The sequence below is a fragment of the Electrophorus electricus genome, chromosome 13 (genome assembly GCF_013358815.1).
Source record: "Electrophorus electricus isolate fEleEle1 chromosome 13, fEleEle1.pri, whole genome shotgun sequence".
Classification (NCBI taxonomy): domain Eukaryota; kingdom Metazoa; phylum Chordata; class Actinopteri; order Gymnotiformes; family Gymnotidae; genus Electrophorus; species Electrophorus electricus.
Genome location: NC_049547.1, coordinates 11,093,155 through 11,114,918, shown reverse-complemented (window position 1 = coordinate 11,114,918; position 21,764 = coordinate 11,093,155). Strand labels below are relative to the sequence as shown.

General features: G+C 38.5%; 2 protein-coding genes across 7 annotated transcripts; both read right to left on the bottom strand.

The window, feature by feature from the left end:
- Window positions 1-723: 723 nt before the first annotated feature.
- txlnbb (taxilin beta b) lies at window positions 724-5,257 on the bottom strand. Of its 2 annotated transcripts, XM_027002396.2 has the most exons (10): window positions 5,168-5,257; window positions 3,616-3,868; window positions 3,322-3,413; window positions 3,005-3,175; window positions 2,499-2,693; window positions 2,148-2,267; window positions 1,951-2,025; window positions 1,782-1,874; window positions 1,543-1,638; window positions 724-1,380 (listed from the first exon to the last, which is right to left on the bottom strand). In XM_027002396.2, the coding sequence occupies exons 2-10, from the start codon at window positions 3,851-3,853 to the stop codon at window positions 871-873; spliced, it is 1,590 nt and encodes a 529-aa protein (XP_026858197.2). In that variant the 5' UTR covers window positions 3,854-3,868; window positions 5,168-5,257; the 3' UTR covers window positions 724-870. The 2 variants fall into 2 exon arrangements, with proteins under 2 accessions (XP_026858197.2, XP_035388534.1); XM_035532641.1 differs by lacking the exon at window positions 3,616-3,868 and having other exon boundaries at window positions 5,168-5,231.
- A 1,338-nt stretch (window positions 5,258-6,595) lies between these two features.
- On the bottom strand, window positions 6,596-20,727 carry hivep2b (HIVEP zinc finger 2b). 5 transcript variants are annotated; one of them, XM_027002392.2, is made up of 9 exons: window positions 20,609-20,727; window positions 17,959-18,046; window positions 15,913-15,985; window positions 11,354-15,724; window positions 11,104-11,255; window positions 10,825-11,000; window positions 10,637-10,732; window positions 9,768-10,483; window positions 6,596-9,263 (listed from the first exon to the last, which is right to left on the bottom strand). In XM_027002392.2, exons 4-9 carry the CDS (start codon window positions 15,416-15,418, stop codon window positions 8,820-8,822), a joined length of 5,649 nt encoding a protein of 1,882 aa, XP_026858193.2. In that variant the 5' UTR covers window positions 15,419-15,724; window positions 15,913-15,985; window positions 17,959-18,046; window positions 20,609-20,727; the 3' UTR covers window positions 6,596-8,819. The 5 variants fall into 5 exon arrangements, with proteins under 5 accessions (XP_026858193.2, XP_026858194.2, XP_026858195.2 ...); XM_027002393.2 differs by lacking the exon at window positions 20,609-20,727 and adding an exon at window positions 18,140-18,182; XM_027002394.2 differs by lacking the exon at window positions 20,609-20,727 and adding an exon at window positions 17,590-17,656 and having other exon boundaries at window positions 17,959-18,133.
- Window positions 20,728-21,764: the final 1,037 nt, after the last annotated feature.

The following is a 21,764-nucleotide window of genomic DNA, read 5'->3' as shown; positions in this document are numbered from 1 at the left end:
AGGACAGGCAAGTGAAGTTCTAGCTCCCCCTCTGTTCTGATGTCCACACATTCTTTTATTTTCATATACTATAAATTCTAGAGAGTTCTAGAATTTTAATTAAATTCTATACATTTTATAAAATTTAAAAACATAATAACAGTGGAATTGTTCTGCATGTCACCTATATTTTGAAAAGTTCACTCGCATTGTGGATCATTTTAAACTAAGTGGAAAGTGTGCAAAACAGGATATGCTGCAAATTTTCCAAATAGTAAAGTAGCAACTTACTAAACTCTGAACAGAATAGAGTGATTCTGTCATCGCTTCTTTTCCTTTACCAAAGCTTTGTGTACCTCAGATAAGTGTCCCACATATGTCCAATTTCTATAATGTGCAAAAACACAGGACCATACTATATGCACACTTTATCCAAAAACACACATTTTTTTCTCATTAGCCCACTAAGGTCTAATTGCATATACAAGTTATAAAGCTTTTCACCATCTTGGCAACAGATATGACAGTGAATTCTTGCTGTTCACCTATTCAAAGTCTAGATGTAATGCAGTACACAACCTTGTGAGCAGATCATTCTTACTTGGAAAAGCACTATCTAGGTCCACACTGGCAAAGTTTGGTTAAAAGATGCTGCTGCAGTGAAAATTCAGAGTTCATAACCTACAGATGAGTTGAAACAATCTGAAATAAACCTATATAAAACTAAATAAAACCAAGCAAAAGGAAATGATAGAAATCACTTTATTTTTGTTTCCATAACAACTTGGGCAACATATTTATTTGTCAAATGAGAATGGTTTATTTAGCATGTTGCTTAAATTGTTTGAGCTCATGACTAACAGTGTAACAATTCTCACTGACATACAACATTTAGTCAACTGTCTCCATATCTTTGTCTCTAATTGCTTGATTGTCATCAGACCATGTTTCTGTAGGTGGGTCAATCTCTTCATCAGGGTGCAACTCAGTATGTTCTCTTTGCTCCAGTGTAGAGTCTGTGCTTCCAGGGTGTTCTGAAACCCCAATAGCCTCTGCAGGTAAAATGGGCTGCTCAGGAACATTCAAGATGAGAAAAGATGCTGCTAATTCTTGAAGTACTGCCTTTTCTGCCTTCAGATTAGCAGGATCTTTAGTAAGAGGTGCTGCAGTAGCAGTGGGTTTATTCCCTGTGCCTGCAGTGGTCTCTTGCTCCAGATAGATTGCTTTGGTTTCTTCTGTTACCTCTTCTTTGGTCATTGTGTCCTCTGCTGCCCCAGTCAGTTGGGTCTCCTGAAGCTTCTGGTAGAGATTTTTCCTCTCATCCTGTAGCGCCCTGCAGAGCTTCTCAAGTTTTTGGGTCTTCAGAGTGAAGAGCTCAAACTCTTTCTCCCTCAGGGCTTTCTGAACAAGGATGTAAATTGTAGAGAAGGTGAATAGAACCAAACAAGCCTGAAGTTACTTTCTCCCTAGAATCTGAAAAATCTAAAAAAATAAACCTGAAAAAGAAAAGCATGTCCCATGAATATGTTATAGTAGGTGTTAAATGTCAGATGTGCTTCTTACTTCTGCAACCATTTCCACAAGAGCTTTATTGCAGCCTTCAAAGTGTGATTTCCAAGTGTTTGCTTCTTTCTCTAGCTTTTTCATTTTCTTCGACATCTATAGATATAAACACATGATCCAAAAAATTCTAAAGCAACAAGGGAGGTGATAAGCTGCATAGGAAGAAGGTAAGCCAATTAACTGATGTTCAACTGATTTAAGTTTCTGTGAACTGATCAGAATTATTAAATGCCACATACTTTATCTATGTCTTGTCTGAAAGTGGCATACACTCCATTGCTCTTCGACACAGCTCCTTGGAATTCATCAAACTTCTCAGAATAAAGAGTAAGCTGTAAGCAAAGTTATAGTGTGTTAACCTCAAAAAAAAAAAAATACAGCTGGAAAAACATAATAATCCTAGTTTACCTGGGCCTTCATGTCATTCTCCTGTTCTTTTAGAAGTGTCACCTGCAGTTTAGCCTCAGCCGTTTGTTTCAGTAACTATACATGAACAAATAAGAGAATATGTCTGTGTTTAATGAGTTGATAAGAAAGTGAGACTTTTTGAAGATACAATGAATTGGATGCAGTATATCTCTGCTATTTAAAACGATGACACTCACATGTGCTTTTTCTAGCTTGTGTTTATCTTCTGCCTGTTTTAGCATTGCATTTGCCTGAGTAAGTTTTGTTTCCAGTAGCTTCTGCTGTAAGTCTCTGTGCTTGAACACTTTCTCCAGATTCTAAAACAGTTGTAAAGAAACTGGTTAATTATTGTGCCCAAGGTCTTGGTCTTGGTTTGTTTTTTTGTTTTACATGATGTATTGACAAACCCATGTATATTATTTATGATCAACACCATGACAAATAATCAATGTATGGAAGTTCAATGTAGACAGCTTTAGGGACAGTGGAATAAACACTGGTGAGTATAGGTCAACTGTAACCATTGCCAGGCTTTAACGGTCCCATACCGCCTCTCGCTGGTCATATTTAGTTATGAGGCCCTTCAGCTTCTCTGCAAGGTCACTGTTCTCCTGGCACAGTTTGTTGTTGCGGCTGCTGTGCTCTTCGATCTGAGCTTGTATGTCTGTAAGTGTGTTCTGGAAGTGAGTGGTGATCTCCTTCCTCTTCTGGTCATCCTCACGGCATCGCTGCAGGGTCTCCTCCTGAATGAGACATTCATATAAATATAAATATAAATGTTTATCACTTCATCTTTACAGACTTGCAACATGCAACATACACAAATGTAGTTTAAATAATTCATTAATATATAGCTGTACACAGTAACTATCCTATGTCAGTTCTCTATGTTTGTAATCATCCCCTGCAAATTTGCCAGTGTTCATATACATTGGCACTGTTAAATTTCAAAATTCAAAAATTTCCAAAACTCCAACACTGTTAATTTAACCCTGGCAAATGTTCTATGTACTCAGACCAAAGGAGCATACGGTTTTACATATAGTGCTCCCACCTTGAGGGTCTTGTTGTGTCGCTGCAGCTCTCTGCACAGCCCCTCCAGTTTGCTGCGAGCCAGTACTGCTCGGCTATGCTCACTCTGCAGCTGGTCTTTCTCTTTCAGAACCTGCAGGACTTTCTTCTGGAGCATCTTTAGCTCCTTCTGCTCAGAGCGATGCTCTTCCAGCTATGCACAGCACACATATGCATACACACACTCTGGAAATCTTTGACCTCCTCTCTAGAGAGACCATCTTCAGTAAAACATAATTTCACAAAATAGTTCTCAAAAACACAGCCACTATTTGGTGGTTGAAAGGTACCTATACTCACCAGCTCAGCATGCTTCTTGATGAGGGCTTCGAGTTTCTGATCTGGGGTACCAAGTTTGTTCAGACTTTGCATAAGGAGCATGGCCTCCTTCCCTGTAGTAACACACACACACACACACACACACGCATATATATATATATATATATATATATATATATATATATATATATATATATATATATATATATATATATATATATATGATCATATACTTCAATACCACTGCTGTACTGCACTGCTGTACTATCTGAAAATCTTCCTTATTCTGCAGTTCAGCAAGGAAATATGCCTCACCAAGACCTTTAAGCATTTTTTTCCCCATTTTCTGGTCCTTGGCCCTGTCAGGCTCTTTTATGTCTGTTACTGCCTCTTCCTCCAGTTCCTCAGACTCAGCTGGCATCTCAGCCTCCTGGTAGGAGCTGATAATGTCCTCTAACTGCTTACTGAGATCCTCAGTAAGGTCTGGGGTGACATCCACTGTGGGGGCACTGTTAGAGGCCTGCACATCTGCAGGATGGCCAACAGCCTCCATTCCTATGCAATATCACTGAGAGGACAAGACAAAGATTCTAATATTAAGTAAAGCCATTTCAGCTTGTAAGAGGTAACAATATTTTTTGGATGCTGTTAGTGGTATATTTTGCACTTTCACAAACTGGCATTAATTGCATTAGCACCTGATTTTCTCTGTATTAGTGTAGGCTGATTCTTTCATCTTTTTTAGTCATAAAAAATGTTAGTCATAAGAGGGTTTCTTAATTGGTGTTTTGGATTTTTTCGTCTTTCAGTAGCTACCATCAGTAATGGAGTTGTGCAAACCCCCCCCCCCCCCCCCACCCCCCGCCCCCACAAGAGGCAAGGTAAAGGCCTTTTTAATTTTTATTAATATTTAATTTATGATCACCTCCTGGGGGCTCCCCCCAGCTCAAGACCCTCCCACTAAGCTTGAGACACACCCCCACCCACCCCATGCATGCCCTGTGTGCTCTTCCCCTACACCAGTGGCTTTCAGAAATTATCTTAAATGCCCCAGAACTGTTGTTGCCCTTTGAGTAGTTTAGAAAGTCTGCTGAAAGTTAAAGGTCTGTATAACTTGAGTGTGTTGGAAACCTTTGTTGACATTGCGCTTAAAATGGCTTACAAGAAATTGCATTTCCATACTGGGATTTTTAGTTTAAAGGATATTTATGTCACAGGTCTACACTTTGAATGTGTTTACCCTTTGGATCTACACTGGTTATTTTCCCTGTTCATCTGGTTAAATTTAGCCTCTCTCAGAGCTGATCACTCCCCCTGTCTTCACAAGCATGGCACATAACACCTGTTGTAGGCCTTTGGTCTATTTTAGGAGCTTCTTGATATGGTTAACTTATTTAATAATCCCAAGCACATTTTCTGTTAATATTAATGATTACATTCTTGTTGTGTTTTAGCATTACTTGTGGTTGGAAACAGGTGTTTGTATCTTGTCTTGCTACTTTAATGATCCTTTGAAACCTATATCTGTTAGCTTTTGTATGGTACGTTTGAGTGTCAGAGAATATAAGCTTACCTACATACATGTAATTATCCATTTTTAAAGAATGTTACTTTTTAGATTTAAGAATGAGCCTTATATCTTTGTAATTCATTCCGAAAACACTTTGAGAACAAGTATGGAAAAGACTTCTACATGCGTACTTGCTATTCACCATATACATGTTTGTATTGTGGCCCATTACAATACACAAATTAACAACAAACATCCAGAAGTACCAGCAAAAAGTAATGCTCATTTAGAAAACCAGTGTAAGAGACAGTGTTATTTAGATTCATAAGACCAAAATGGGTAACATTCAGTACTTACAGACAGTAGCAGTGAAGGAGACAGGAGAGGAGTGGAGAGGGGCTCTGTGTGGCAGAGCTCCTGCCCAGACAGCAGCTGTGATGGGCAGACCTCAAAATAATCCAGTAACACACTGTCAAAACCCAGCACACTACACACAAGAGCAAGAGCACTTCAACAACTGACACTCTTGTTCCCTGTAAATGCAGTGAATTACATAAAAAATTGATATTTATAGAAGCATCTTTTATAAAAAACAAAAAAAGACTCATTAATTATAAATTGTAGTATCCAGTATTGTAGAACATATAAACCTTAACTTAATAAAACATCAATAAGATTTCTAAAGACTTACTAAAAATATTTGTGAAATTTTATTCAAGGGTTAATGGTGCTTACTTTCATATTGGTTTTTGTAAGGATCTAATGAACGATTCAATACATCAGTTGTTAGATGGCTGAAGCCATTAATTTTACCCTATTGCTTCAAAAGCATTATTTTTAGATGCATTTTCCCACTCATTGTGTGTGGTGTCCTGCAAACGGTTTATTTTTTTGCTGACAGAGTTGCATGGAGATTATGTGCAGCCCACATGTATACGTGTTTTGTTTATGCATTTTTGTTCCTCATGAGTAAAGTGATGCACATATTCACCATTTTCACTATGACTTTGTGTATTGCTTAAATCTTTTTAATTCTCTAAAGAAGATTGGGATTTTTGGGTTACCAATGACAGCTCTTGTCTTTTTAAGATTTCAAGAGAAAGGTCTTAGGAATTCTTCATCTTCTGTTCCTTCTTTTTCAATATCCATATCCATCCTTTTATTCTTTTATTATTTTATTTTCTTTTATTCTCTGTGAAGCATATTAAACATTTAATCTCAGGTAAAATGGAATGACGTAGAGTTATCTTCAGTGAAAGCTTCACTCAAGTCTTAATTTTTAAACATGGGTACACAACATTAACAAGCTTTTATCTACATTCTTATGTAATATATTCAAAGTCACTAATTTGACATCATCAATTTTACTGTTCTGCTTAGTTGAAAGAATTATATAGTTTACATTTACATTTATGGCATTTAGCTGACTCTTTTATCCAAAGCAACTTACAATTATGACTATGTACAACTTGAGCAACTGAGGGTGAAGGGCTTTTGCTCAGGGGCCCAACAGTGGCAACTTGGCAGTGGTGGGACTTGAACCAAGAACCTTCCAAATACCTCAAATCAAGTACCTCAACCATTTAAAGATGTTTTATTTATAAAACCCTTAGACAATAGTGAACATAACATTTATTTTTGCTGTTTCTGAATGTCCTGTACATATTACATATTGCCACCTAATGGCAATATGGTATTTTAAAACATATCTGAATGTGTTTTGATTAGAGAAAATAAAAGAGAAACCTAAAAGCATTAGAGTTACCATAAATCAAGTAAAGGAGGTGTTGTTTGGTTTTCTTTATTAAACTTTATTTGTAGGTAATTTGAGGTAAGAACATTGCTGACAAATGCTTATCATTTAAGCTTTAATATACCTCTTCAGTTCCTAAAGGACATCTTGTAATCAAAAAAAGAACCAAAATTAGTATCACAGAGAAATCAGCTGCCTTTATGGGCAATAAATATTTCTGAGTATTTGTGAATGATGATCATGTAAGATATATATGATTTTTGTGATATATCAAATGCAATAAATAGATTTAAACCAACTGAAATAAGATACTCTATCAATTATAATGTAAACATGACATGAAACACCCCTCATATAACACTCAAACAGTGAATATAAAATCCAACTATAGTCTATAGTCTGAACACAGATATGGAACTTTACTTTGATCTTGTCCCAAAATACTTTATCATGCTATTTTATATTTCCTCTGTATACCTAATGCAAGATACTGATAATACTTCCCTTTGAAACACTTAATAACAACTTCACCTACAGTTAAACATAATCCAACAGACACACGGCTCAACTCATCAGATGGCAAGAGAAACCTGTCAAGACATCTGGTTATTCTGGTTATTCAAACAGGACACACTAGAAAATAAATAATTACAGTACATGATTGTTTTGTGTGTGTGTGTGTGTGTGTGTGTGTGTGTGTGTGTGTGTGTGTGTGTGTGTGTGTGTGTGTGTGTGTGTGTGTGTGAGTGTTGGGGAAGATTACTTAGAAAATGTAATCAGGCACTAATCCTATTATATTACCAAAAATCTTTTAGATTGCTCAAAAAGAAGAATCCAAATGTGTTATTCTCAGTTTAGTTACACAGGTTTAATTAATGATTTTTGTATTAGAATATGTTTACAAAAATATTAACCAAAATAGCTGTACTTAAATTAGTTGGTAACACACATACACATGGATATTCACCTAATGAGTGAATATTTGCAAAAAAAAAAAGTAAACATAAGTATTAATATTCATGAATTTATGGCTGATTGTTATTTCAGTATATGCTGTCAGGAGTCAAAGCATAACCATGTAATTCTTAGAAAGGTTACCTATAATCAAATGAAAAAATTTTAAAATGCATTTTTGACTGATTGTAAAAATTTATTTTTCATAACCTGAATATATAATCTAGTTCAAAAGTAATTAATTATTTTGATAACCTGAATACATTATCTAATTTATATGTAATCCTTTACTACCCAACACCAAGTGCACCCTTATGTGCATGTAATTGACTTAACAGTAGGTGGAATGTTGTGCCATTTGATTAAATCAATCATACACCAACTCCAACTAGTCCAATTATTATCTGCACCGCATCAATTAGTTCAGTACAAAGTGCTTTACATAATCAGCTAAATACATAACATTTGCTAATTACTTTAGGTTATTATAGCAATAGTATGTTGTCATAAGATAAACTACATTAACAACATCTAGAGATGTCACATTGTTGCATAAGTGCTGAAAGTATAAAGATTAAACAAAGGGAAAATGTGCACAACCTTCAGAATAGCTAAAGGTATAAATAAAAAGAAATATCCATCATTCACATTCAAAATTCACAGAATGTAATTACAGTTTAATGTTGTACTAGCAAACAACAACTACATACCAAGCAATATCATAGCACTGCTGAACTCACTATTCAAACTGTAAGATTAAGTGCAATTTCAAAAGCATCAACAGTACCTCAGATCAATCTGATTCAACACTATATTCACTGCATTAACAAAACATCCAACAATTCGGTCTCACTGAGGCATAGGCAAACAATTCTAAAAGGCACAAGCTGATCAGATGGGGATGATATACGATAATCATGAGCAATGCAGTTTAATGCACTAGATCTGGAAAGTAACTTTTTAATTTTTAGTTGCTGAAAAAATAGAAATAGTTTACAAAATGCAGGTTTTGCAGTTCAAATAAAATACTTAACTCATGATTTGATTTATGTACTGCATATGAATGTTTTGCACGGGCTTATATACTGAGACAAACAAAATGAAGTTCATGGAAATGTGAGACCGATATGGCAGTCTGACTAAAATGTTTGTTGTGCATCTGTTTGCAATATCATGTGCATATACTCATCATTCATTTTTTTGCCACATATTGCACCTTAACAACAGCTTCTCAGTATCAGCTGAGCTTTATGTTAGCTTGATGTTTTGTTAGCTTTAATGTTATGCACAAAGCTGTTAGAATCAACTTCCTGGAGGATTGTAAGTGATATCCTCTGAAGTAATCCGGAGGGAGGCAATAGCCTCTGCACAGATGTGAACACTTTCCTCTTGCTTCTTGTCCTTGCTGACAAGACTGGTGCAAGAGGCTGGCTTGTCTTTCTGCTGGGACAATGGATTGTTCACTCCACGACCTGGAACAGGAAATGGCGACTGGCTGAAATGAGCCCTCTCCAATATGTCTCCCTGTGGCAGAGACTGAGAGTGTCTGTCCAAAACAGCACCGGGTAATACAGAGGGCATTCTTAGCCCACCAATAGGGACCATTGGGATGGGAGTGGGCACCTGCCATTGAGAGTGCAAAGGCAAGTGGCTGAATATGTCTCGCTGAGGCTGAGTGGATGCATCATTACCACTGTGTTGGCAGTCACTCACATAAAGATTTTGAAGAACACCTTCTCGCTGGTCCTGCAGCAAACATCACAAGTTTATCAGTGCATGATGTTGTGAGTGATTAAATGGTATAATACAAATTTCAGAGAGAAAAAAACATGCCCAAATCTCAAAGCTTCCATCTTAAATATTTCCTAGTCATCACATCCATTCTGTTAGGATTTTTACACCCTAACATGTCCCTATTACTTCCATGTTCTCCATGACACCTATTCTTCACACATAGGAATGGCGTAGGGCCCAAAATGAAAATCAGATTTCTTTCATCTTTCTACAGTTCTGCACTCACTCCACGCTCCTCCACAGTGAATCAAGTTAGGGTGTGATCTCCTCCACATTGAACCAATTTAGGGTGTGATCACCAAATGCTTACTGATAAAGAGACTAAGCTATGATTAAAGGATTGCAGATTTTACTGATTAACCTTCTATAATAGTGAAACAGCTAAGCATTTCCACTAAGTATATCTAGAAACATCCAGTATCAGAACTTTTTAATTAAAATGATGACGTTACATACCACTTCTGGTTGAATCCCAATAGTTTGTCTCAGTGGAGAGATTTCAAATCTCAGGCCCCTGCCCTGATCCAAGTAGGCTCTGTGCTGATAAGAGCTCTTGCGTGGGGATGCAGCCCTCGGCATGCCCCTGTGTCGACCATGGGGAGAGTGTGCTCGATTCCTGGACAAGTCTGTCCTTGGTGACACAGGTCTAACAGGTGAGAGCTGGTGAATGGGTGAGAGATCTCCTCTGATGCTGAGATCACTTCTTGGCGATATAGCCCTCAAGGGGGATGTATCTCTTCCTGGAGACAGATGACTTTGTGGTAAATGATCTCCCCTTGGACATATGTATCGCTGATGAGGGGATTCCCAACAAGGTGAGAGCAGATGAGGTGGGCAGGGATCAAATGAGGTGCCTGCTTGCTCTAGTGTCAGGTCATCCTCATTACAGAGAGTGACAGCCTCAAGCCTTTCCTTGGGATTGCTGCCTGTGTCCAAGCTCCTGGTGAAACAGCCAGAGTTAAATGGCTTGTTTACTGTGCCTTGCTGAGGGCTGGTGCTCCTTGAGAGTGTCCTTGGTGTGGAATCACCATCATATTCATCATCCTCTTCATCATCTGGTTCATCTCCATCTTCATCACCGCCATCTGAGTCATCTGGATCTGAGAACTGATGTTTAATTGTTGCATCTGCTCCGAGTCTGATGGCTGATTTCTGTACATCATCTTCGTGATCTGAAAGTCAACAGAAAACCTCACAAACTGACCTTTCTCATTTTTTGACATTAACTGTAAGCTCTAATTGTTTACATTTGTCCCACTTTAAACAATAAACAGACTAAATGACGACTAAAAGACTACCTAGAAATAAACAGGCAATGGATTTACCAGCAACATCTGTATTGTCCATGGCCATGGGTGAAACCCCAAGCTCAAGACATTTTTTAGTGTGAGCTTTTGACTTCATATGCTTGGTGAGATTCCCTTTAAAAGAAAAGGCATCATTTGACTTCATCAGCTCTAAATATCCTGATTAGCCCAGATTACCATCTGATATTAAAATGCGGCAAACCAACCTTTTGTTTTAAAGGCAAAGTTGCAGCACTTGCATACATATGGCCTCACATCTGTGTGGGTACGTATGTGCTTCTTGAGCATGCTAGGTTTCTTGCAACGAATACCGCACTCTTCACATATATATTTCCCTCGGCCACGGCCCCTAACGTACACGTAGTCCTCATTTGATTTGTACCTGAATGATAAAGGCATATGATCATATGCTCCTTCATTAGCAAATATCAGTAAACATTTCTAATTATAATTGTCCAGTAATTCTCCAGAAGGGTGTTACTTACCCTCCTTCAAAAATCTTTACTCGAACAGGTTCTGTTTGCCTTAAGGATGCCTCTGTGTCTTTGCTATCCTCATGTATAGATTTGCTTTTTTGTCTAAAATCTTTTACTCTTGTGCCATATCTTATGTTATCCATGCTACTCTCCACAGACACCTGTAAAATTAACGAATAACTGTAAGCAAATTGATGCTGTACGTACTGTACCTAATGACTAAATAAGGAAGAATCAATCAAAAATAATACATGCTAACCTGCTCCTGCTTCTGACTCCACCATGTTGTAGTAACACGTTTTCCAGGCTCATACATGTCTGCAAGCGTGTATATGGTGTTTTGTGGCTTCTGTTTGGACCGGAGAAGAGAAAGAACCATTCCTGTGCTGAGATTGGGAGGATTGGGATTGTGGCATCTCACGAACCAAGAGGCATAAACGGAGAAATGAGGAGTCATTTGGGTGCAGTTTGGCTTGGCAGAGTTTAGATAACACCAGCTTACACATGTTGTAGTGTGAAGACTTGGAAACTGAGACAATATCCAAGCACTAGCAACATCTCTGGTAGCAATGGAGTAACCTTGACTGGTTGTAATGTGTACTGGCATTGGCAAAGTTTTTAATATATCTTCTACTTGACGAACACTGCTAGACAATGGTAACAATGCTTTATGGCATAGCTCTATATTGGGGTCATCCACATCTATCTCCTCAACAGTCACAGATGACTCTTGGATAATTGTCGACCTGTTCTCTTTCTTGAATTTCTCTTTTTCACTACCAGGATGTCCTAATTCTACAGCACTAAGTTCTTCCACAATTTGCCCATACATCTTCTCATCTTTGGCACGTTTTTGCTGTGTTGCTTCAATAAACAGCTCAACGCTGCTTGCAGGGGAAAGCATACGCTTGTTTGCTCCACCACTGGGAGCCTCTGTGGTTGAAATGGTTCTGGAGGTCAAGGATAGGGGTATGCCCGTTTTAAGCTTTGCAGGTGATAACTGAGGGTTGTCCAGCAGTGGGGTTTGGTGTCCTGGCATCTGAGGTAGATTATAACCTACCCTATGCTGTACTGGTACACTTACAAGTTGACCCTGAGACGTGACATTATTACTTCCAAAGTTTGTGATATTCTGGGAATCTAGAATATGAGATATACTTGTGTATGTGATTTTTCCATAACATGGCACTTGCATCTGAATTCTGACAGGAACCAGCAAACTACCCAAGTTCTGACTGGTTAAAGCAGGCTGAGCTTGTGAAAGAACTGCTATTGTTGACAGAACATTATTTACACTCTCTGGATGATCTTTTGGTAGATCTGTCACAGCAACTCTAGGACACTCTGTTAAATCTGAATCTTCCAATTCTTTCTTTATTTTATGCTTTATGCCATGAAAGTCACGCAACTGCAAGGTCTGGGGATGCAGAGATTGTTTATGACATGGGATTTGCTCTGCTGAAATTACTTGCTGTGGACAGACAATTCCATGTGTCAAAGAATACCTCATTTTCTCAATGCCAGTAGAGCATCCTTCCAACAAAAGCTGTCTGTCTGGTGAAGATACTCTTCTGTTTATTTCAGCTCGATGTGAGCTACCTTGAGTAACATTCAGATCAAAAGATTTGTCATGTGTTAAAATCTCTGTATCGGCACTCAGAGATGCCTGTCTAACCAAGTAGCCTCTTCTCCGCTCTTTTAATCCCCATGCACTCAAACAGGTATCACCTTGCATAGAACTAGCTTGGGAAGAAAGGTTGCCATAGTCAAAGGACTTGCTTCTAAATTCTGGTAACTCCATGGGCAAATTGCAAGGAACCTGTTCTGATGCAGAGCGCCTCATCTCTCTGTGATGACTTAGTGAGCCTCCAGGCACAGATAGGAACTCCAAAGGCTTACTAAACTCATCCAATTTAGCTGGGGATGCAACATTAATATTCTCCTCTCTGTCAAGTGATTGAGAGAAACTTGAGCTGTGAGATAAGTTGCTGTCTTGACTTGGACTCCTGGAGAGACTTGTACAAGCAGATTCAAAGCTGGATTCACCAGAGGAACATTCTATATCAGCTAATCGCAAACGTTTCTTTTTTGGAGGTAACTTTTCAACTGGAAATTTTGACAAGGTTTCACTCCTCTGAGGCCACTGAAATTCCTCACCATGTTTTTCCTTTGGTTTAACATGAACATCTTGCACTTTTTCTGGTTTGTCAGGCTCCTCAGTAACTCTTATCTCTGGAACCTGTATACCAGACTGAGATGCTGGTTGTTTAGTTAAGTAAGATCTCTGGTATAGCAGAGTACTGCTACCCATTTGCCTCTCTATTTTTCCAGAGTTAAAAAAGAGGTCAGTTTTGTGTCTTTCCTTATTCTGCTCCTTTTCTGATAACTGGTAAACTATACTTTTGTCAAACTGATGTGGCTCAGAGTCTGTGGACTTCTCTGCAGAACTTAGCTTGCTTAATGAGTTTGTATGCTGAATTACAGAGATTACATTGCTGCCAGCTCTCCTCTCTGTGTCACTATATGTAGTCTCCTGAATGTCGTACTTTGTATCAAACTCCCCTGAGAGTTCAGACAGGCCTAAAGGCTTATTTTGGGTTGGAAAATCTTCTTCTTCTATAGTATTCTTGCCTTTCCTACGTTTCCTTGTGGCATTTTCCATCATGTGGCTTTGAAACATAAGACATGACTCAAATTCTTGACAATTTTCTATTCCAACTTTAGACTCATCTGTATTGTGAACCTTCTGCTCTGATTTCAGGCCACAAACCAGAGAAGTGTGATTATCTGAATCTGTGTGTCCTTCATGAGCAGAGTGCTCAAAAGCAGTCTGTCTCATAAGCTTTCTCATGCTTACTGAGCCACGATAGGACACTTCATCACTTGTCATCCTCTCATCAAAAGAATTACTACTTCTCAGCCCTTGTGGAGCACTCAAGTTGGAATCAGATGGATTGGGAAGAGAGTTGCTCCGTAAAAGCAAACCACTTTCAGACAGGGTTCCTGAATGTTCAGCACTGCTATGAAATATCTCAGGGATCTCCTGAAAGTCTTCTTCATGAAAAGATTCTGATTCAATTTTGATTGATCTGACCAGGTCTTTTTTATGTCTGTGCAAATAGGATGTAGCTTCCCAAGGCACCTTGTCCTTGGTCAGTTTAATCTTCAGACCTGATGTAGTCTCATTTATGTCTGTCATGCAAGTTTGTACAGTGATTGATTGTCTTGGTTTTGAGCTTGGTCTGTAACACTTCCCAAACATAATTTCTTGGTACGACTTGGCACTTGCACTTGGTTGACTGAATTGCTGTTCTGCACTTTCAGAGCGCGAAAAGTAACCAGAGTCCGTGCTGCCTTTGCTGTATGAGCTGGGGAGGGAGAGAGACTGGTCTGAATCCTGACTCCTTTTCTCTGAAAGCCTAAGGGCAAGTCGTTGCTTAACGGTGGAAGACTCAACTTCCTGATCCACCTGAGCGACAATTGCAGGTGCCATCAGTTCTCTGAACTGCCATAAAGACACTTTTCCTAATGATGACACAGGCTCCTGTTTGGAGGAGCATGGGATGTATGTCCTTACAGGTTCCTTCTGTTTACTGCATTCTTCCTGTACAATATCCTCTCTGTCTTTTATTTGGATTGAACTGCCTCTGTCCAAGGTCAAGTCTTCTTCTATGACCTCCTCATCCGTGTCTGTGCTCTGCTCAGCATCAGACTGCATCTCCCCTTCTCCGACTGTCAGTTCATCATCTACACCAATATTCTTGCTGTCTTGTTCAGAAAACAGAGCCAGCCCTGCTTTGACAGCATGTGTGTGAGACTTTCTGTGTTTGTACAAATTGCTTTTAGTTTTAAAGGAAAAACCACAAGGAGCACATGGATATGGCCGCTCTCCAGTGTGAGAGCGTATGTGCTTCTTCAGTACGCTGGGTTTAGCACATGCTCTTCCACAATAATGGCAAACATACTTTCCCGCCTTCTTTGGTTTCTGTTCTTTTTTGTGCAAACCCTCTGACAGCAAGTCAACCCCTAATTGGAAACAACGTTTGCCAGGGGGAGGGAAACTGGATGTCTTTGTCCACGTTTGGACTGGATACTGGTCACTGCATTGTAAGGGGGGACTAGCTCCTGACTCCACAGTCTTTGTCTCCATACTGGGACATGACCTCACATCCCCTGTCTCAGCTCTTTCTTCTAGTCTTACGCTGTCCTCTGTGCCAGAAATATGGACACTTTGAGTCATTTTAGAATCTTTGTTTATGTCTTTTTTCAAATAGCATCCCTGTTGGGAACATCCTACTCCTACAGACAGATCAGTATTTTCCATAATGCCAAATAGTTATTTTTATATCATCAATAATTATGCTACATTTTGCTACTTTATTTTCTCAAGAAAAACACCAGGTCTGATAGAATAAAATGTCCTATTTACTGTCGTTTAACAAATATTTGTAAAATCTTTAAGTGCCATTAATGTCTGAATGTCTGTTGGACGGATGCTTCAGGCCGCGTATGTCTCAGAAAATGGATGATTTTCTTTTCAGCATATTCATGTATGTGTTTTTCCAGAAAGGGTTCAGAAAGTGTCTTCAGTGCATTGTGCACATAGACTTGAGTAACAGTTCCGAGACATCTGAAAATATAAATCATGTAATAAGACATTTTTGCAAAAAAAATGTATTGATAAATGTCTGATAAATGTCAGGTTTTTCAAGGTTCCAAAAAGGTCTCTATTCTAAAAGTAACATTTACAGTATGTTCCTGTGCACCAAAGGCCAACTGAGACCACGTAACAAGGAACAAAGAAACACAAAGACTCACCATGGCCATATCTGGTGTGCTGCTGTGGCTCATCTGCAAGGACCATTTTTCTCTGGCACAAGTATGTTGTGAACTGCAAAGCCAGAACTTTCTCAATAATGGAGCTTTTTTCACAAATACAAAAACATTATTTCAAAAGCAAAAGTGAGAAAAATTACCAATAAGCACTGTACCCACATGATTTAATAATCTATACACCATTCTTATTGTCCTTAACTATGCGAAAAGCCATTATAAAAGGCCTAACCAAACAGATATCACTTTGACTTGGGGCATTCTGTCTCATAACGGTTATGTTCCATAGTGTGTAGGTGTCTGTTTTGTCTGTGTTCTGTTTGTGTAAGTCTGTCACAGAAAGAAACATGGCTGATCCAGTATCTTTAAAGGATAACTTCTATTGTGTGGACTACTTTCCTAAGATAGTTTGAGTTACACTGAGGTGGTTAACCACAGTTAAATAACCACATCACTATACAAATGTACTAAATGCTATTTACAGACAAAATTACAACCCCTATGCCAACTATATTCTGACACATACCAGTAGAATTGAATGACCAACAGCCTGGATGTGTACTTACATCTACATCATTTGGCAGATGTACTTGACTAACTTACATATGTACACATTTATCAGTATGTCAGTATTTATACTCCCTGGGACTTGAACCTACGACCTTGGTGTTGCTACCAACTTGCTCTGTATGCTCCAAGTATACAGGAAAAGAGCTTACTTAAGAAGTCAGGTATACACAGTAGAGAAGCATTAAATGAAACTGACTGGAAATTAAGGCTTACTGCTTAAAATGACTATGCAGTTGTTAAGTATAACTATTTACAGTAAATAAGCATTGTTACTTTTATGTAATACATACTGTATAGTGATGTACAAATGTACATTGTTGACAAATTGACTTCTCTGATTAAGAGCAGTATGATGTAAATGTGTCATTCAGTTTAGTTTGTGAGCAGCAAATCAAAGAACCAAAAAGGTGCAATTAATGTATAATTTGTGTAACATAAACATATTTTTTCTTTAAAAGTTATTTTACAATGCAACTTCCACACTTAATCCTGGCTGGCTCATCATGAGAGCAGTTCATGTGCACGCATAATCTTCTCACATATCACAATGTGACTTTAATGAGGTTATATAAGATTATCTGGTACAGACCTCTGAGCTCATATTAATTAGGACATCCAAAGACTTCTTGCCATAATATCAGAAACCAAATGACAAGCACATGCTTCAGTCTACTTTAAAACATGGTGTTAGTTCACCAGACAAAAGTACTTTTTTTCAAATATCCAGTGAAAATTTAATCAGCCGAAATGGTGGTGACATGACTTATGATGAAAGGTAGCTGGAGGTGACAGGAGTCAGCAATCAGAGTGCATTCCCCTCAAGGTCACTCTGACCTCATTCTTGGGTTTCCCTCTGCACTATAGAATGAATGAGTGAGTGGACGAATAAGTGGAGGGAGGCGATAAAATAGAAGTGGATCAGTGTCCTCTCAGGAACCATGAGTATGGTTGAGTCACACAGAGACTGACAAGATTTTCTAAAAACAGACCCACGGACTACATAAAGGAACGATCCCAGTTAAGCGTATATAGCCTTGTTTTTCGTCAACATATGAACGCCGAGTTAATGAATGGGACACGTAAAAGTTTTACCAGCTGTGTTTGCTTCTCGACTGATCGCCATTCCTTAACATCTGCATGAACGGCACCAGCTCCAACTCTAAGAGTGAAACAACATGCACGTCACGGGAAAATATTTCCCGACGCATGGGAATGTCATTACGTCATGTATCAGCCCCCCGCCGTATCAGTGGACACAACAGCCGAAGCCTGACACATCGTAAAAGAGAGCTGTCCTGCAGTTGAAACGACAGGGGCATCTCGCTCGCGAAAGGACCGCGCGATGGGCCATTACACACAGAACAAGAGCAGAGCAGTGAAGGACAGACGTGAGCCGGTGAATAAGCGTCTAGCAACTACAGTTTACACATGAAATACACCGATTGCCATTAAGCTACAAACCTGGTGTTCAAATATGGTTTTATCCAGTAGGTCCAGTCAGATCCAGCTTCCCTCATAATTCCTGTCTGACATATTCCAGTACATTGCCCTGAAGAACAGCATAGATAAAGCCAAATAAGACAAATAGAAGTCTCATCAGTGATCCACTTCTTGCTTATTGAGAGTACACTATAAGACCTACTGATGTAAGCGAGTCACCACAGAAAATACCTCACTGAGACGTGTATCCAGGAACAAAAATAGCAAAGGGGCCCTGTGAAGGGTTATGTAACAGACAACACTGGAGGCGCTTTTGAAGCACTCAAAAGACGTGCATACAGATCACTCACCAAAAGTACCCTTTGTAGATAAGAATATACACCAAGATGAACAACTTCTCAGCACTGGCTAAATAATGACAATTTACCCTGCTTTGCAAATGAAAACTTCCCTGTGTACTCATTCCAACATAGACATCCATTAAGCATTTGCATATTTTTGTACAGCCATCATTATTAGATTACATTTAGAGTATATTTAATATGATCCATATAAGAATTTAATCTGTTCATCATAAATTGCACCCTGCATCCAGATTTGTCTTCAAAACACAATACACTTTACATGTTTAAAAATATTTGACCTGCTGTGACTGCCATCTTAAGTTTCAACAACTGGCTACTGCTATGGATGAATTAGGATATGATATGATGTAGATGTTGTATGCTAGTCTGTTAACATTAGATCCCTTTGGTATCATTAGACCTTTTAATATAAAAAAGTTAGCTCTGCTATTTTCTGTTTTCTTCAGTTACATGAAACCATATCATGAACACATAACATAAAACATAATGTGAGATTTTGTCATGTATATGTACAGTCTGTTCATAGTTTTGACAACTGACTTAGGATGTTCTTAAACTGAGTTTTTAAAAAAATGTTTTGAAATAAAAACTCCATAGACCATGTAAAACATGAACTTGCATGAGAAAGCATGAACTTGCATGAGAGTTAAAGAATCAAAATATGGAGCCAAATGGATATGAGGCTGGAGTGCAGTGCTTGGTGCTTGGTTCTACGGTACTCAATATGTAGAGGGATTGCCCTGAAATGAGCAATGAAGGTCAAGGCTCTCATTTCTCTCTATAAATATGATGGTCTGCCCCATTGAGTCTGTCCTGCTGCCCTGCCTCTCGGCTTTTCCACTATGTCAGGCACACCCCACTGCTGCTGACCATTTACATGTGATTCGATACCACACACTTTCTCTCTTTCTCTCTCTCTCTCTCTCTCTCTCTCTCTCTCTCTCTCTCTCTCTCTCTCTCTCTAACAAACACACAGTCTGGAATGTCCTCACTAGACCAGGATGTGCTCTCAAGATTTCCATGGTGTTAACAGGAGAAATATTTTGTGTACATATGCTATTATTAATTTTTAAAACATTCATTTTTAGGAAGTACTGTTACTGCAATTACAGATACACACACACACACACACATACACACACACACACACACACACACACACACACACACACACACTATATATATATATATACACAGTGTATATATGCTATATATATACTTTTCTGTTGAAAATTACTGACTGGGGGACAAAAAGCAATCAAGTTAAAAGTTATATAAATTGTGAAACATATTTTTTTCTGATGAAACCTATTAGCTATGACTTATATATGGGCCTAAACATTTTGGATACAGTGTTACTGTGTTATTTAATAACTATAACATTTAAAAAAGCTCTGACTGAATATTCTGAACAGTTAACCTCTTTAATATCCTTATTATACTGTTAATGTCATTCACCATGTTGAGTGAAGAAATGAGGAATGTTTCCATGGCAACAAAATATCTATTTCTGCTGTATTTCATATGCTTTTGTTTCATCCAGCAGGCACTCACAGATCAAACCATGGCACTAAACTACTGAATAAAGCATACTTCATCTGCCAGTGGTATGATGAATGCTTTCAATTTCAATTTTGTAGGACACACTCCTAACATTCTGGTAAATGTACATAAGTAGGATTTATGTGAATGGTATAGGCTATGTATTTTATAGCATGAGAAGGTCAAGATAATTGAAAGGAACATGCCTTCAGGTACTGGACTACATCTGGAACCATAGTTAACTCATCACTATGGCAACACACAATCTCCAACCATAGAACTGGAGGTCTAAATCTGTGGCTCTCACAAGGCAAAACTAAAGAGAAACAATAACACGCATTGGGAGAACTGCAAGTTTACTGCTAACCTATCATGAAATATAGAAAAATGTATTTGTAGTGTCCAGATCATTTTCAAGCAACGCAGTGGACATTCATCTTGCAGGACATTAGTAAAACACACCACTTAGCGTCTTCATACCTGAGTTTTACTACATTTCTATCTTTGAGAAGGAAACAGTTCATTGCAAAAGCATGTTCAGGCACTGAAATGCATACATATGCCCACACCATATATTGTGCAGTGCTTCCCAACTAGCATGTGAATGAGGCCTAACAGGTTTCATAAAAAAAAATAAGCCCAAACTACTCCTACTGTATCTACATGAGGGTAATGGTTTATGCAATATAAATCAAAAACATCTTAATTGATAAACCTCCTTCTAAACCGCCATAACTAAAAGCCCTGCTCATGGTTCTTCTCACCTTGACTGTGCAGTTTAGGTCCCTCTTCCAAGGCTAAACAGAGCATTTCCCATCCTCAGAGAGCCTCTCCCAAGGGTCCAGTTTTTTTCACTTTGCACTGCTCAATAGATTCTGCTACTAATCCCTTAGTCTCATACTAGAGGAGTGGGAAGGAAATGGAAAATGATCGTGTTTCTTGGCATAAACACCTGGTCTGTTGATTGGCTGAGGGAGGCTGGTGGAGATGCCTATCACCGTGACAACGCTATGCCGGCTGGCAGCAGCCAGTGAAGAATATACAAGGACAGAAATAGCTTTGCTCCGGAGCTGCACGATCCCATCACATAGGAAGGGAGGGAAGGCCAGGAGGAGCGTGAGATGAAAGATGAATACAGCTTTGAGGAAAGATGAATATGGCTATAAGAAAAGATGAATAGGGCTATGAGAAAACAAGGACATTATCTTAGAGAATCACAGCTGGTTCATATGGTGAAATCGCTGCACATAGAGTTGATGTGTCTTTCAGACTATGGGTGCTCTGTAATATATTGTCCAGCTTTTTATACATTTACTCTTTTTGTATATCCAAAGATGAACATTGGAACCTTTCCATAGAGGCAGGTAAAACACAAAGCTCTGGGATAGCTGTTGTGTACAGAATTGTCAGTGTCTGTAAGATTTCTGTAACTCCTGCATTTCCAGCAATATGATTATTGCTGTCAAAACTAAGAACACAGCTGTGGTTAATCATCAGTCATGTCTGTGTTTGCAGGCAGTCACCCCAAAGCTGGTAGATCTGCAAGTGGCCTAAATCATCCTGAAACTCATTTATTATCCCTGAATGTGCCATAATGAGGTACCATCAGTTTATTAAACTGGAATAGAATTAAAGTTTTTGAATGTAGAAAATTAAATAATTCATTTATGAGATTAAAAATGATTCTTGATGGACACTTGTCCTCCAAAAGGACATCTAGATTCAGTATAACTCAAGAGTATAGTGAAGTGATGCAATTGCTGACATTCATCTGTCCCTGCCTCACTTGACCCTGCCTCTATGGCAATTTCATTAATTTCAAAATGGAAGGACTAAATAATTTTTCCAACACATTAATGAAATGGAGGATATGGTGAATAAGAGCACATCAGCATGCATTTCTGTTTCTATTTTGTGAAG